The 14,567-nt window shown below is 44.8% G+C and overlaps 1 protein-coding gene across 7 annotated transcripts in view; it reads right to left on the reverse strand.

Moving 5' to 3' along the window:
* Positions 1–14,458, reverse strand: part of ZKSCAN7 (zinc finger with KRAB and SCAN domains 7) — a 29,622-nt gene extending 15,164 nt beyond the window's left edge. The window contains exons 1-6 of one of the 7 annotated variants that reach the window (XR_010384881.1): positions 14,152–14,457; positions 12,064–12,604; positions 8,399–8,567; positions 6,874–6,965; positions 6,449–6,578; positions 3,706–4,449 (exon numbers count right to left, since the gene is read on the reverse strand). Coding sequence is in view for 5 of the 7 variants with exons in the window: in XM_064496644.1 (XP_064352714.1) it covers positions 2,996–4,449; positions 6,449–6,578; positions 6,874–6,965; positions 8,399–8,567; positions 12,064–12,486 (2,268 nt within the window). In the remaining 2 variants the exon portion in view is untranslated. Of the gene's footprint in view, positions 1–383; positions 4,450–6,448; positions 6,579–6,873; positions 6,966–8,398; positions 8,568–12,063; positions 12,605–13,971; positions 14,090–14,151 lie in introns of those variants that run through there. The other 6 variants (XR_010384880.1, XM_031470120.2, XM_064496644.1 and 3 more) reach the window with 6 other exon arrangements.
* Between the last annotated feature and the right edge of the window lie 109 nt (positions 14,459–14,567).

Consider the following 14,567-nt stretch of genomic DNA (forward strand, 5'->3'; position numbering starts at 1 on the left):
ATTTGTCTCTCTAACTCCTAGCACGTTTTCATGAATGTAAGCTTTGCAGTACTCCAGGAGGTCAGCACCTTCACAGAAATGTCTCCCAACATGGAACAGTACTCAGCAACTTGTTAGCACCCAAAATCCTTTGACATTTCCTCCTGGTCTTAAAGGCTGAATTACCAGGGTTGGGAATATTTTGTGTGTATAAGAGGGTTAAGCGTCTAGCTCCTAGTACTTTTACCATCATATTTGAATGCCTGAACTATCTCCTGGACATAAATTCCGTCTGATTTTAAAAACTGGGAGCTCTGTCATGCTGCTTACTGATAACTGTTTACCTGTATTGTGGATTCACGAATGTAGCAGAAGCTACGTGCTATAACAAAAGCTCCTCCACACTTATTTCAGGAATATTTTTTAAAAATGTGTACAGAATAATAGAAGCTCTGGATCAATGATTTCTTGCCCTCCAAATCCAAAACAGATTATAACCCACATAGATTCTGTGACATCAAACAAGAAATAAACTATAGCCAAGGCCTCCCTGCAACACAAATAAGTAGGCTTTCCTGTAAGCAAAAAGTCTCTGGCGGATGTTTTATCAACTGAATGTTTTCTCACACTTATCTCAGGAATAGGTTCTTTTCCCGTTTTAGAGTTGCTGAGGTAAAATAAAGTCTGAGCTGTGACTGAAGGTTTTTTCACATTCAGTTCTTTTACAACAAAGTGACTCACAACTGGTAGAGAACATGGAAGGAGGGTCCCCACTGGATCCACAGTATGAAGGCTGAGCAAGAAGGACAAGTGGGCTCTGGATGGAAGGTTTTCAACCAGATCAGCAAAATGCTGGGCTGCTCCTTTACTTGCTGACGTGAAGCATATTACTAACTTAGAGCTCAACTTCTAGCTTCAGATCTCAACAGACAATTTTAACAGCATGTAACTTGATGACAAAACCATTCAAGGAAAACCCACTTTCCCTATTTTGGGGGGAAATATCAGGACTTAGAAAGTCCTTACCACTGATTAATGAAGAAAAAACCAAATGAAATTATGGGGCTAATGAAAAGCCTCTGTCACTTGAGGCAGCAAAAGGACATATGAAAAAAATAAATCTGAGAAAAACTGGAATTCCAAAAGAAACAAAATAGACTTGGCAATCATGAAAGAAAAACTGAAAGGAAACCACAGTGTAAAACATTATATATGAAAACAGAGCTCTAACTACATATACAGAAGAGAGTAAAAGACTTTAGACAATACTAGATGAAACTTCATGCCACTCTGACAGTTCAGTAAAAGAAGATGACTTCCAGATATGTATTACCAAACTTTATAGAGGTAGAAACTTTAAAGAGTGCAAGCATCAAAGAAATCAAACTGTTGCTTAAGATTTGTCCCTCCCAATTCCCTCCTCCATCAGAATGGATCAGGCCCAGTTATTTTTACTCTTCAAAGAATAAATCCCACATTATTCTAACTCTTCCAGAGTAATTAAAAAAAAAAAAACAGATTCTCCAAATAATTTTACAAAGCAGACAAAACCTTAGTAAATTAAACCTAGCTCTGCACTTAAAAAAAAATCATGAACAGGTGGATTTTATTCCAGGAGTGAAAGGAAATTTCCATTTTTTAGAAACTTGCTCCCATGAAAATTACATAAAGAATAAAGGACGTGACCCATAAAATTTCACTGACAGATATTTAAAAAATAAAAACATGGTAGAATTTAAAGACCATAATGAAGACTCAAAATATAAAACAATGATAATAATTGCTAAAAGGTATAGTATGTGCAAGCACTGTTTTAAAGGCCGTACACTTAGGAACTGATTTCATCCTCACAGCCCTGAGGTAGCTCCATTTTATTCATGGAAGAACTACACACAAGGAAACGATCACAACCTACGAAAGTGGAAGAAACAGGATTTGAACCTAGAGTACCACACACAAAAATCCATACTCTTAACTACTAGCCTATATTGTGACTTCTAAAAATAGGAAAAGAAGGAAACTTCCTAAACCCGACAAAAATTTATCAGAAACCAACAATGAAGTAACAGTAGAGAGATGCCAGAAGTACATGTAGAAGATATCAAAAAGGGCTCTGCATGCGACATCCTATGAGGAAATGCCACTTCTATCTTTAGAAGCTTCTAGTCTGGTGGTGAGTAGGGGAGAGTGTGCCCAATTTAAGGATGGTTCAATTAAAGAGCTGAGTTTTAAAACATTATTTATTAAACAACTAGTATATGAAAATTACTATCTATATATCAAAAGAAATAGATACTATACCAACATAAGCCCACAATAAGTTGGTATGAATATATAAGTATACGTATGCACTAAATTGAGAATAATTTACAAGGCAATTTAACAGTTGCACATTGTAGCACCAGTTAACTCAAAGCACTGAGGTCAAATGAATAGAAGTTTAAGGGGAATGAAGTAGCATGTGAAGAAGAAAGTCTTTCAGAGATGAGCTGGATCTGGAAAGTTCTGAGAGACAGATTAGTAAAAAGAAGGAAACTTTTTTCTACATATGGAATATAATCAATGAGGGATTATATTAGAGTAGAAGTTTTAAAAAGTAGATAAGGAGGGCCATAGCCAAGGTAAAGAAAACAATGTATCACAGTCTTGGAGAATGACTTTATATAAATGGAGGAGGTGGAAAAGAGTAAGAAAGTATCTCTGTCCTTGAGAAGCACATAATCTGATTCTGGTTATGGGATGCGTAACTAAGAGATGAGAAACATTTTAAAACAGTTTTTAAAAAAAGAAAGAAGGAATGAAAGAAACCTACGAGCATATGAAATCTGTATTTCTTACGTCCCCTATAGTGGGGAAGGACTACACTGTTGCTCCCACTCTCCCACCTTCATGACCTAGCAGGAAGTATTCAGGGACGGTCCACTTAGATTAGCATTCCCAAGAGAAGACCAAGTTAAGCAAGTTTCTTACATACAAATCTTAACTCAAAGTTCTTTGCTGGATGGAGAATCACACCTTAAGAAATGGACCGAGCCAGACCTGAGTGCTTCTCTCCAGTGTGAGTTCGCTGGTGGTGATTGAAAGTAGAACGCTGACTGAAGGCTTTCCCACACTCAATACACTCATAGGGTTTCTCTCCAGTGTGAACTCTCTGATGCACAATGAGTTGTGAGCTATCACTAAAAGCTTTCCCACAATCTTTGCATTTATAGGGTTTTTCTCCAGTATGGGTTCTCTGATGTACCATAAGACTGGAGCTGTAACTGAAGACCTTCCCACACTCATTACACTCATAAGGTTTCTCACCAGTGTGAATCCTCTGGTGTATAATGAGGTGTGAGTTTTGATTGAAGGATTTTCCACACTCATTGCATTTATAAGGCTTTTCACCAGTGTGAAGTCTCTGATGTCGAATGAGACATTTACTCAGACTGAATGCCTTACCACACTCATTACATTCAAAAGGTTTTTCTCCAGTATGAATTCGCTCATGGTCAACAAGTTGAGAGTTTTGATTGAAGGCTTTCCCACACTCACTGCATTTGTATGGTTTTTCCCCAGTGTGGAGGCTCTGATGTCGAATAAGACATTTACTCCGACTAAAGGCCTTGCCACATTCATTACACTCATAAGGCTTCTCCCCAGTGTGGATTCTCTGATGGTCAGTAAGATTTCTGTTAGAACAGAAAGCTTTCCCACACTCATTACACTTGAAAGGTTTCTCACCAGTGTGAAGTACCTGATGTCGGACAAGGCTTTTATTCCGAATGAAGGCCTCCCCACACTTGTTGCATTCGTACGGTTTCTCCCCAGTGTGGGTTCTCTGGTGGTCAATGAGTTGGGAACTCTGAGTGAAAGCTTTTGCACATTCATTACATTTATACGGTTTCTCTCCATTATGGAGTCTCTGGTGCTGAGTGAGATGGGAGCTGTGGCGATAGGTCTTTCCACAATCACTGCATTCATAGGGCTTTTCCCCTGTGTGGATTCTCAGATGAACTATGAGCTGAGAGGTCTGCCTGAAGGTCTTACCACACTCATTACACTCATAGGGTTTCTCTCCAGTGTGGATTCTCTGATGCCCGATGAGGTGTGAACTCCGATTAAAAGCTTTGCCACATTCATCACATCGATAGAATTTCTGTCCCTTTAGAACTTCTTGATCTTCTGCAGGACTGGAGGACAGATCTGGATGTTCCCCAAGATCTTTACATTCATCACATCCATCTTTTGCAGATTTCTTTTTACCCTCCTGTATTATTTCCAAGAAACCACTTTCCGGTCTGCTCCCTTCTTCATCAGAGGGTTGTGCTCCTAACTTCTCTAAAGCCTCTTCACAGGCATCTCCAGCTCCTGGTCCTCCAGGAAGTACTCCATACAGTCTTCCTGAGGTCCTATCAGGTGACTCTGATCCTTTAGAAATCGCCTGCTTTGGAGGCAACTCTGAACTCTCCATCCTTTTCTCACCTGCTGCCAGAAGAAAAGAGAAAACACCGTTTACTCATTTCTTATACTATTGAGGTAACAGAATCATCAGGAGCCTACATACTCGAAAAATATTCAAATTACAGGTAAGGAATGAGGGGACACACTGAGAATAGAAGAGAAAATGTGAAATAGCTCAAATTTCTCTTCATGGACAGAAAGACAAAGAGGGGAAGCTGGTCAGTAGAGGAGGTGGAAGAAGAGCTATCAGCACAGACAGATGTTCAGCTGGCATGGCCAAGTGAGCTGGCTGAATAGAAGGCAAGAGACCAGACTGTAAAGCATGGTGTAATCTTCCAGAAGCTGCTCAGATGTGACGTATCCTTAGTAAAATGATGAAGGTCCTATCCAACCATGACATCATATGGTTCCACAGTTCTCAGCAAAGATGTTGGAGAGAGACAGTGGGGGCAAACACCTCAAATCAAATATGAGAAACAGTGTAGGCAAACACAAGAGTTGAAGGGAAATTTATATTATGAGGCTGTGATTAGGAAAAAGTGTACAAAAAGTAGTGATTCTGGCATAACAGGACAGTGACAAGATCTGGAGAAGCCACTGGTAGAGAAATACTGGGAAAAAGTATTGAAGGGGACAGCAGAACTCTAAAAGTGGGGAGCCACTAGTCCCTGGGCACTGGACTGGTAGGTGCAGCACTGCATTCCTATAAAAATTAAGAATGGCATCAGTAACTTGAAACATAAATCAAAATATGTCTTTGGTATATTGATAATTGGGAATCATAAGGAAAATGAGTAATTGAATATTTGCTTTTAAATTCTAGGATTCTTATTATATCTATCAAAATTCATCAAATTGTGCATCTCAAGTATGTGCAATTTACTATACAGGAATCATAAAAGTGTCAAACAATTTTTTTTTAAATCAAAAGACAAACACAAAAACAACAAAACAAGAAAATTCTAGGATTTTTTAAATACAAAAACTGGGAGAAGGCAGAGCAACCAAGGTTATAGCTTAACACAAAAATGTTGGTTCCTAGCAATGACATCTACATTAGGGTTATAAGCCTTCATGCTAATTTAGTATGTAGAAGCTGCAGATGTCTGAATCCCTGATTCTAATCCCACCCTCTCCAGAGAAGGCTACTGTCCTAAGACTTGTCAATCCCAGAACCTGCCCTGGCAGGAAGTTGCCCTGCCCCAGTCTTTCCTGAAGGGGAAGGTAAGGCAACCATGCTTTGTGCCAAGCAACCCAGCTCATCCCACGATGGACAACAGGTGACTGGACCAGGGCCCAGCACGAGGCCCAAGGGCAGTTTATCTGTCATCGGCCTCTGCACGGCCCGGGCCAAAGTTCTGCCCAAACAGAGATGATATTTAATGGCTAAGCCACCCTTGGAGTCTCTCTGTATATAAATTCTGAACTCAAAGTAGGACAAAATTAAGGAAACGACAAGTAGGAATCAAAGCTGAAATGATGCACAGAGAGAAGGCAAGCCATTAGGAGCCTCAGCAAGCAGAGCATCTGAAGGAACAGAAAGGCTAACTAAGAGGAGCTCTGAGTGGGACAAAAGATTCAGAGTGAAGAGAGTGGGTGTCAGTTGGAAGAGAAAACAGATATGCGGGGAGCAGCTGTCTCAACCACATTGCCGGAAAAACCCTTTCACTTTTCCTGCTGAGGCTCCCAGGCTCCTCGGTCCCTGCAAGGCTTTGTTTCCGGAAGTCTAACCTAGGCGGTCGGTTTGTTCAGGGTTTCCATTCCTTTAGCTTTATCCTAAGTACCCTAGCTCATTACTTACAACAACTGAATGGCTCGCTTTTCCCAGGTCAATTAATAATGAAGTAAAGAGAATGTTAATAACCATTAAAGTGGGTGATGGTGCAGGGAGGTTCACTTTACTCTCCTCTCCACTTTCTCTGTGTTTGCTTATGTTTTCATAATAAAAAGTCAAAAAAGAAAAATACAGCAAAGAACATGTAAAGAAGGCAGGCTCTAAGTTACTGGGGAACAGAATCATTACCCAGGGAGGCCAGGCTGCGGTAGTTTTCCGGCATGGCGTTCTTCCGGTACGGGGCTCTCTGGCTGAGCGCCGGCCCTTTCCACTTCTTCTGAGTATAGTCCACGGACAGGAGCTCAGACTCTGCAGCCACCTGGAACGACAAGCTGCTACTGCTCAGGGACACTGGCAGCCTCAAGGGCAGAGTCATCAGGGGTGCCGACAGCACAGGGTCGGGGCCCTGGTGGTAACAGGGGTGGAGAGGGAGGGAAGCTGGAAGGACACATCTACAAGGACAAGTCCAGGGCAGGGTCAAGTCAGCAGGTAGACCAGCTCCCGGAGCGCAGTCAGGCGGGGAAGCCACAGGAGACGTCTCAGAACTGGCCGCAGCCCCGCAGATGAGCTCAACCTACTCCTGGGCCACACACTTGGGAACTCAGGGAGCTCACCTGGGGCCTGACCGTCCGAGGCACGGCTGCCGCTGCGTGGTCTCCTGAGTCCCCTGCTTGGGGAAGGGCAGGCACTGGGGAAGCACGCCGAGCTGAGGGAGGAAGGAAAGCTCTGAGTGGGACGAGCCCTGCTCTTGGCTCCAATGAGCTCTGTATCCAGTGAGTGGATTCAGGAGAACCCAGCAGCTGCACACACACTGAGCCTCATCCCTGTTCCATAAAGGCACCATCCTGTGTGAGCTGTGAGTTCTTCCTGGAGGCACAGAAGGTCCCTGGTCAAACAGAAGGGGCGCTCCTTTCCACCGTCTCTCCGCGACTCTGGAAGGAAGCTACACTTCTGACCACTTGCTCTCCCATGGCTTCCCCAGCACTGGCCTCCTGCCTGCCCCTCACCTCTCTGCCCCGCATTCCTGGCTTCTCTTCCCGCCCCCGCCCCGCCCCTGGTTATGGACACTGCAGGGGCTGAGGCCTCAGAGCTTCCCTTTCCCTCTGTCACAGGCCTCACGACTCTCAGTCTCTGAATCACAAGCCTCCAGCTGACTGTTGGAGATTTCACCTCGGTGTCCTACAATACCTTAAATTCAGTGTGTGAAATGCATGTTTCCGTTTTCCTTTCCTGACTTCTCAAGTTTTCTCAGTGATTCCAAATACTGGTCATAACCCTCTAACTCCCCTCCTTCCGTTGTCCCATGGATTCTTCCCTCAAATGTCAGCCACATCTATCCCTTTCCACTCCATTCCAACCCACTCAGGCAATTACTACCTCATCTGTTCTCCGGCACTAGTGTCCTACGGAGGCTCCTGGCTCCTGGCCTCCCTACTCTATCCACAGGGCTCTCCTGCGCCCACTGAGTCTTCCGAGATACTGTTTCTGATACTTCATTCCCCTGCCCCCATGTCTTCCTAGATTCCACACAAAGGTCCTGTATAAGCAGACCCCAGGCTCCCATATTCAGTCCTCCCTGATACCACCTCAGTGGGATCCAAGGAATCTTAGTGAGTCTGCTTATATCCTCTGCTCTGGCCCCTACCACCTCTCTCTCCCCCTCAAATTCCTCCCTTTGTTTTCACTGTCCAATCCCACTGCTAATCTCCATGAAGCATCCTCTGCCACTCCATCCCTCAATGATCTCACTCACTGTTTACAATGTCCACATTGCTCATTTGTGATGGCAGCAAGTGCCTGAGGACAGAGATCACTCACACGAACCTTATGAGGTTGCCTCTTCTTGCACTTATGACCAACTCTGCCAACTAGATAACAAGCTCTTTGAAAGCAGGGAGAGTGTATTATCTTTCTCTGGTCCCCAACACTGTTTTTCCCATGAAATGTGCTTGACAAACATTTGCTGACTACATGAATGATTGCAGAATAAGCAAAAGGAATTAAGTCACTAGGTAAGGAAGACATGGGGCAGGGCAATGAGGGACTCCAATGGGGCAGGAGATAGGGAGATGAAGGAAAGGAGACTCCAGAGGGGAGAAAGGCGGGATGACTGAAGGCCAGAGCTGGGGAGGTGAGTACCAGAGCACCCGCTGGGGAGGTGGTGTGCCCCTGGGTCATGTGGAGGCTCCAAGTGGGCTCCAGCGGCTGAACCCTCACTGAGGGGAGAGGCAGGAGGAGATTCCGCTGTTACACTCAAGGTTGTCATCTCCTCCAAATGCATTTCCTGTTCCTGTGCTGGAGCTGAAACCTAGAGACAAGGAATTATAATTGGGTCAAAAGAGCATCCTTGGAGGTACCGAACCCAAAACCTCTAAGAAGTACCCCCCAAGAGAGGAAGCCAGGGCAAAGAAGAGCCAGAGGGTCCTTCTAGCCCCACCAGTACAGCCAACTGGGGGGAAACTGTCAAAGCAGGAACCACAGCTTGCAGTCCTACTTGCCACCCCTCTGTTGACCCTCTCAGTAGGAGCCTGAAGACCAGATTAAACAACCATTTCCACTCTGTGACAATTCTTCAGACACACACTTGCTTATTTAGAACCATCTAGAAAAAGGAGCCAGGGGAGTAATTCAGTACACTCCCTAGGGCCTTAGCCTACAGAAGAGACCAATTAAAAGTACCAAGGAAGTAAAAAAGTGATAGGTGTGTGTACCTGTCTGTGTACCAATACTGTTACTGAGGCTGAGAGCGGGAGCAATATCCTGGAACAGAGGCTGACAAACCTCAGAGAGTTTTTCCAACTTCTCTCAGCAGAAATGTTTCCTCTTCAGAGAACCCATCCCTGACCACACTGACAAGGCAAAGACAGTCTTTTCTCTCTAAGTACTTGATTCTCTCTTCTATACCATGTGTTCATCTTTAAATTACCTTACTTCTTCCTTTACTGTCTATTTCTCCCCTGATGCAATGTAAGCTTTTTGAGGGTGAGAACTCTGTCTTGATCACTAGCTCCTACAACAATGCTTTGCCCAATGTCAGTGTTCAATTAATACTTGCTGACTGACTTCCTCTCACTATTTTGCTAAGAGATATCTGCAAACTAGGTTTTCAATATGTACTACTTCTTCCCCAAAATTTTTATCAAGTCAAATGAGATCAGATATCACCAAACTTTATAGACCTTCAGAATACCTCAGAGCATAGACCTTTTATTTCTAACCCTTGCTTGTTGTCATCAAATCAGCTCTTCACAATCTCATGGTTACTACTTTTACCAGCATTTGGAATAGAAAACTTAAAACTTTATCTAAATAAATCACATTTATTAGCTTGTTCACTCTGGCATGTACATAGCACAGCATAAGATGAAAATAACTTCTACTTCAACAAAGCACACTGCATTTGCCCTGTTGGATTACATCTGCTGAGAAGTGAGGGGGCTCTCTCCTTTAGTGTACATCTCTCCAGTGGAGTGGTAGGACCAGGAGGCTCATGGAGTCTGTGGTTCCCAGGCTCTTCACTGGATGGTTCTTATAAGTGGTACTTAGAGCTCTTAAATACAGCAGCTGTGGGTACTGGCGGAAGACAGAACTTAACTGCAGTGTGATAATACAACCTTGTAACTCACCAAAACCTAAATCCTGATAGAGTTCCTGTTTATTATCTAGGACTAAACAGGTGTCTTTTCCTCACAAGAAGGAAAACTCCATTCATTTTCATTGCAAGATGGCATACCACAGCCAGACACTAGGGACACAGTAGTGGCTTAGAATCTAGGGAGACGGAAAATACTGGTTCCCACACATGTGGATAAAGGGACTGCTTACTAGCTCTGTTATCTCAGATGAGTCAATTAACCTTTCTGCACTTGCAGTGCCTGTCAAGTGGAGATAATGATTCCTATTTGCATACCTTGTAAGCCTACTGAAATTAAAAAAGATATAAAAGCATTTTGCAAACTGCGTGATTCTGCAGCCCAGCTGGGATGACACTACCACCCTCTCCAGTCCCAGTGTGCACACGTGCACATGCTCACTCCTGCTCAACAGAATCACATTCCTTAATCTCCTCTTGGCAAACTGCCATGAAAAAGCTGCTCTCTTCATTTAGTCATAAAAACATTTTCTGAGCCTGGCTAGGTGAGACAGTCCTGTGCTCCTGTCTTCACGTCCAAAAACTTGAGCTAATGACAGTGGCAGAGTAAGAAATGCAGTCCAAAGACTCCCTGAGTGTTTAGCTACCCTGACCGTCAACTCTTAGTCACTCTCTTGGGTTTGTGACTCAGTCACCTTTTTCTGAGGCTCCCTGGATAAAAGACAGTTTTAATGGAGGGAACGTTCCCTTCTGCTTAAGCAAAAGAAGGTAGGATATAGAGAAATTTTCCTTCTACACTCCTCATTAAATAGCACTCTGAACACTTCCTCAGCCACTTGTCTTTGCCTATGGTTGGGCTTAGTTGCTCTCTAGCCCCTGGGGATGGTTAATGTATTCCTGTGTTTACCTGTTTACACAAAGAAACAAAGGCTGACAATAGAGTTGTTACTGCCAAATGGGCATTGGCTGATACTCCTGGAAAAATGTCTAGCTCTATGACTTCAATCCAGTAGAACTGATTCCCTAGGCATGGGTATCAACATTTTCCAAAAAGCACTGAATAAAATGATGTGCTGGGTACTCAGGAAATTTCATGTACATTTCACATTCTCCTTGGTAAAGCACAATGGAGTAAAAGTAGAGGGGACCCTAATCCATCTGGCTCAGTTACAAGGAAGCAATCAGAGACTCATTGGGAAGAACTGACTCATCCATGGTGTGATGGTCTTTTGCTGTCAATATAGGTGTTGCTGTGATGGTATTTTGTACAACTGATTAAAATCCATAATCAGCTCACTTTAAGTAAAGGAAGTTATCCTAAATAATCTGAATGGGCCTGATTCAATCAGTTATAAGCCCTTAAAATCAGAGCTGAAAGTTCCATGAAGAAATTCTGCCTATGGACAGCAGCTTCAGCCTGCGTCCAAGAGTTCTAGCCTGTCCTTCCTGACAGCCTGCCCTATAAATTTCTGACTTGACTTGCCAGCTCTCACAATCACATAAGCCACTTTCTAACAATACATGTAATTTCATACTGGCTTTGCTTCTCTGGCTGTACCCTGACCGACACACATGGTCACTGAGCAGTTAGCTCTGTGATCCTAGAAGCCAGATTTCCCACTGTCATCACACTTCTGACTCTCCAGCTTCTCCCCTAATTTGAGTTACCCTGGCTTAAAATTTGAGAAAATCCCAGAAAATATGGAAAATCAAAATTAGAATTAAAGCAGTAAAAAGATCCCAGTTGGGTTTGGAAGACTAGAAAAAGAACAAATGATGATGAGGCCCAGAAATGTCACCCCTCAAAAGGAACCTAAAAGGCAGGAAAAGAGCAAATTGACTGAGACGTCCGAGGAAGTGAGTAATGAGAACTTCTCAGATGAGGGCCCATGCTGTCAGCATACCCAAAGGTCTACCTCTCCCCGCCATGCTCCCCCACTCTAACCAGTGCAGATCCTCTGCCTGTCAGGAGCGCTGTGTGGATTTCCAGGTTGAAGCTAGGTTCCTGACAGTAATCCACACAGCTTGGCTGGGATCTGCATTTTTGTTGAAGGCTGGGAGCACACAACTCTTTCCCTTTTATACATGGAAATGGCTCGGGAATTCTAAAGGCAAACCAGCCTAGAGCCTCAGGAATGGAGAATGCCTATTCCCAGGCTACATCAAGCAGTAAAGAATGGTTCTAGATGCCATTCTAGACTCAACTGCTCACCTCTTCTGGTCCACTGATGTGTCGCTGGAAATCCTCCACTACAGCCACAGCCTCCTCACCACTCTCGGGGTGATGCAGCTGCACCCAGGTCCGGAGCTCCCCGGGTAGGATGCTCAGGAACTGCTCCAGCACCAGCAGCTCCAGGATCTGCTCCTTAGTGTGCACCTCTGGCATCAGCCACCAGCGGCAGAGCTCCCGGAGCCGGCTCAGTGCCTCCTGTGGTCCAGACATCTCGTGATAACATAACTGCCTGAAGTGCAGCCGGAAAATTTCACAGACAGGAGGGTGATTCTTTTGGAGACTGCAGCTCTGTCCCCAGGTCTGACTCCCTGGCTCCTGCTTCACCGGCAGGCACCCCTCCTGCTTCTGGAGAACAGCACCCCTAGTGATGAGGCCTAGAGTTCCCCTGCCTTGAGTGGCCATTCTGACCCCCAAGATAAACTTATTTTGGTTGCAGTCTGTCCGATTAAAATGATGGTCTGTAATTCAGGTCTCAGAAGCTGTTTTCAGAGTTGGGGAGGTAGGGGGATGGGAGTGTCACCTATAGAAACATAAAGAGAGAAATCAGAGTCCCCAGAGTGTTCAGCCCCAGGCTGATGACAGACCCTCCACAGTTAAAAAAAAAAAAGCAAAGCTACAGGAAAAAAAAAAAAAAAGGAGCACAACCAGGCCAGTTTGTCCAAGCAACTCTCCAAGTGACTTCCTTTTTTAAAACTCCAGTGGTTCCCATCAGCTACATAATAAAACCTAAAAGTCTATGCCTAGCATTCACAGCCCTTCACAATCTGGCCTGAGACCTCTGTTGTAGCCATATCCTCTACCATCTTCCCGAGGTACCCAGGCTAGAAAGCCAGCAATAATCTCCAAATGTGGGATATGCAAGATAATCCAAAAGGTGCATAAGAAAATACTAAATTGTTACTTAACTCCATTTCTTGGAAGTTTTATAATGGGCATTGAAATTTGTGAAACAATACATATCATTAACTTACGAATAAAGCTGTGTTGGAAGTACATGCTCAAAATGCTTCTACTCTTCTCTTTTGTGAAATAAAGATAACTTGGGACTAAATTTCTAGACACAGCTGGAAGCTATACACATTCTTTCTGTTTGGATTTTTCTTCTTCTGAAACTTCTGACAAACTTCTAATCATTTGGCAAGAACCAGAAGACTTGGGTCTCATCTGGGAGAATGAGGTTTGTCATTTCCTCTTGAAGGCATTCCTGATTGCCCATGCAAGAAGAGCTGGCGGTCTTCCTCTCTATATGTCTCACTAAAACAGTATTTTAAATACTTTATGCACAACTCACCATTCACACCTTCCAAAATGCTGTATGGCCACAAAAGGAAAGGAACCCTATGGAGTCAGAAATGCCAGACCCTTTTCTACTCCATCAGTCTCCCCTAGAAAGCCTTGCTGTTCTCTCCTGGCTTAAGTGTGGTTGGTTATTGCTTCAATGAACTCACAACACCTCTTTTTCATTCAAACCTGTGCTAGAGCACTTCTCACATTCTGTTTATAATTTGCACGGCTGACTCCCCCACTTTCCGGAGAACTCAAAGGGCAGAGCTGGTTCCCAGTCATGTTTGTACGTGTGTGTACTTGATATACAGAGGCACATATCTGGTAAACGAATGAATGAGGTTCATCTATCGGATACTGAAGTTGCGGGGAGGAGGACTTTTATCCAGTTTACATATTGTAAAACTCTGAAAATCAGCGCCTTAGTGGTAACTAGGGCATCTGTGCTATGCTTCCCATTCACCACTCATCTTGGTACCCTGGGTAAGCTACTTCTCTCTAGACCTCAACATCTTTAAAAAAGACAAAGACTTAAAATCTGTGAACTCTGCTCTGAGATCCCACATACATAGAAAGTTCTGGCCATTTTCCTACTTCACTTACTGCTCCAAATGCTCAGTCCCTTATCTCAGCTGGATTTTGGGGTCTCCAAATCTTACTTCACGTTCCAAAGTTCGAGTGGGTCTGACCCACTTCTGACGCTTCGTACTGTCTCCCAGCGCAAGGCTGGGAAAACGCTCGTCTACGTTTCGGGTTCAACTAGGCTTCAGCGGCGCCGCTCACCTGGCCACGTCTGCCCTGTTCATCGCTGTACCCGCAGGTGCCGGGCTCCGTGCCAGCCACGGCTGGTCAGGGCACTGGGACAAAGAGGCGCTCTACATCGGGCGGCTTCTGAGAGTCAAGGGGACCGCGCCGCCGGCCGCGGGGGCGAAGCGTGGGTAGGGCCCGCGTCAACGACCTGGGCTGTGGGCGGCCGCGGCTCCGGTCCCAACAGCACCTCCCTCCCCGCCCCGGGTCCGCTCATCGGGGCACCGCGGCGGCGACCTGTCGGCGCCGGACACCGCCGCGGCTGGCAGAAGCGAAAACAATGGCCGAGCCGGAAGCGAGAGAGGTCACACTTCCGGCCCCTCCAGGATCCCGGAAGTCTCGGTCGTAAAGGTGGGCGCGCGCGCCCCCCGCGCCCGGAGAGCCGGCGGCAC

Source organism: Camelus dromedarius, chromosome 17 (assembly GCF_036321535.1).
Source record: "Camelus dromedarius isolate mCamDro1 chromosome 17, mCamDro1.pat, whole genome shotgun sequence".
NCBI classification, from domain to species: domain Eukaryota; kingdom Metazoa; phylum Chordata; class Mammalia; order Artiodactyla; family Camelidae; genus Camelus; species Camelus dromedarius.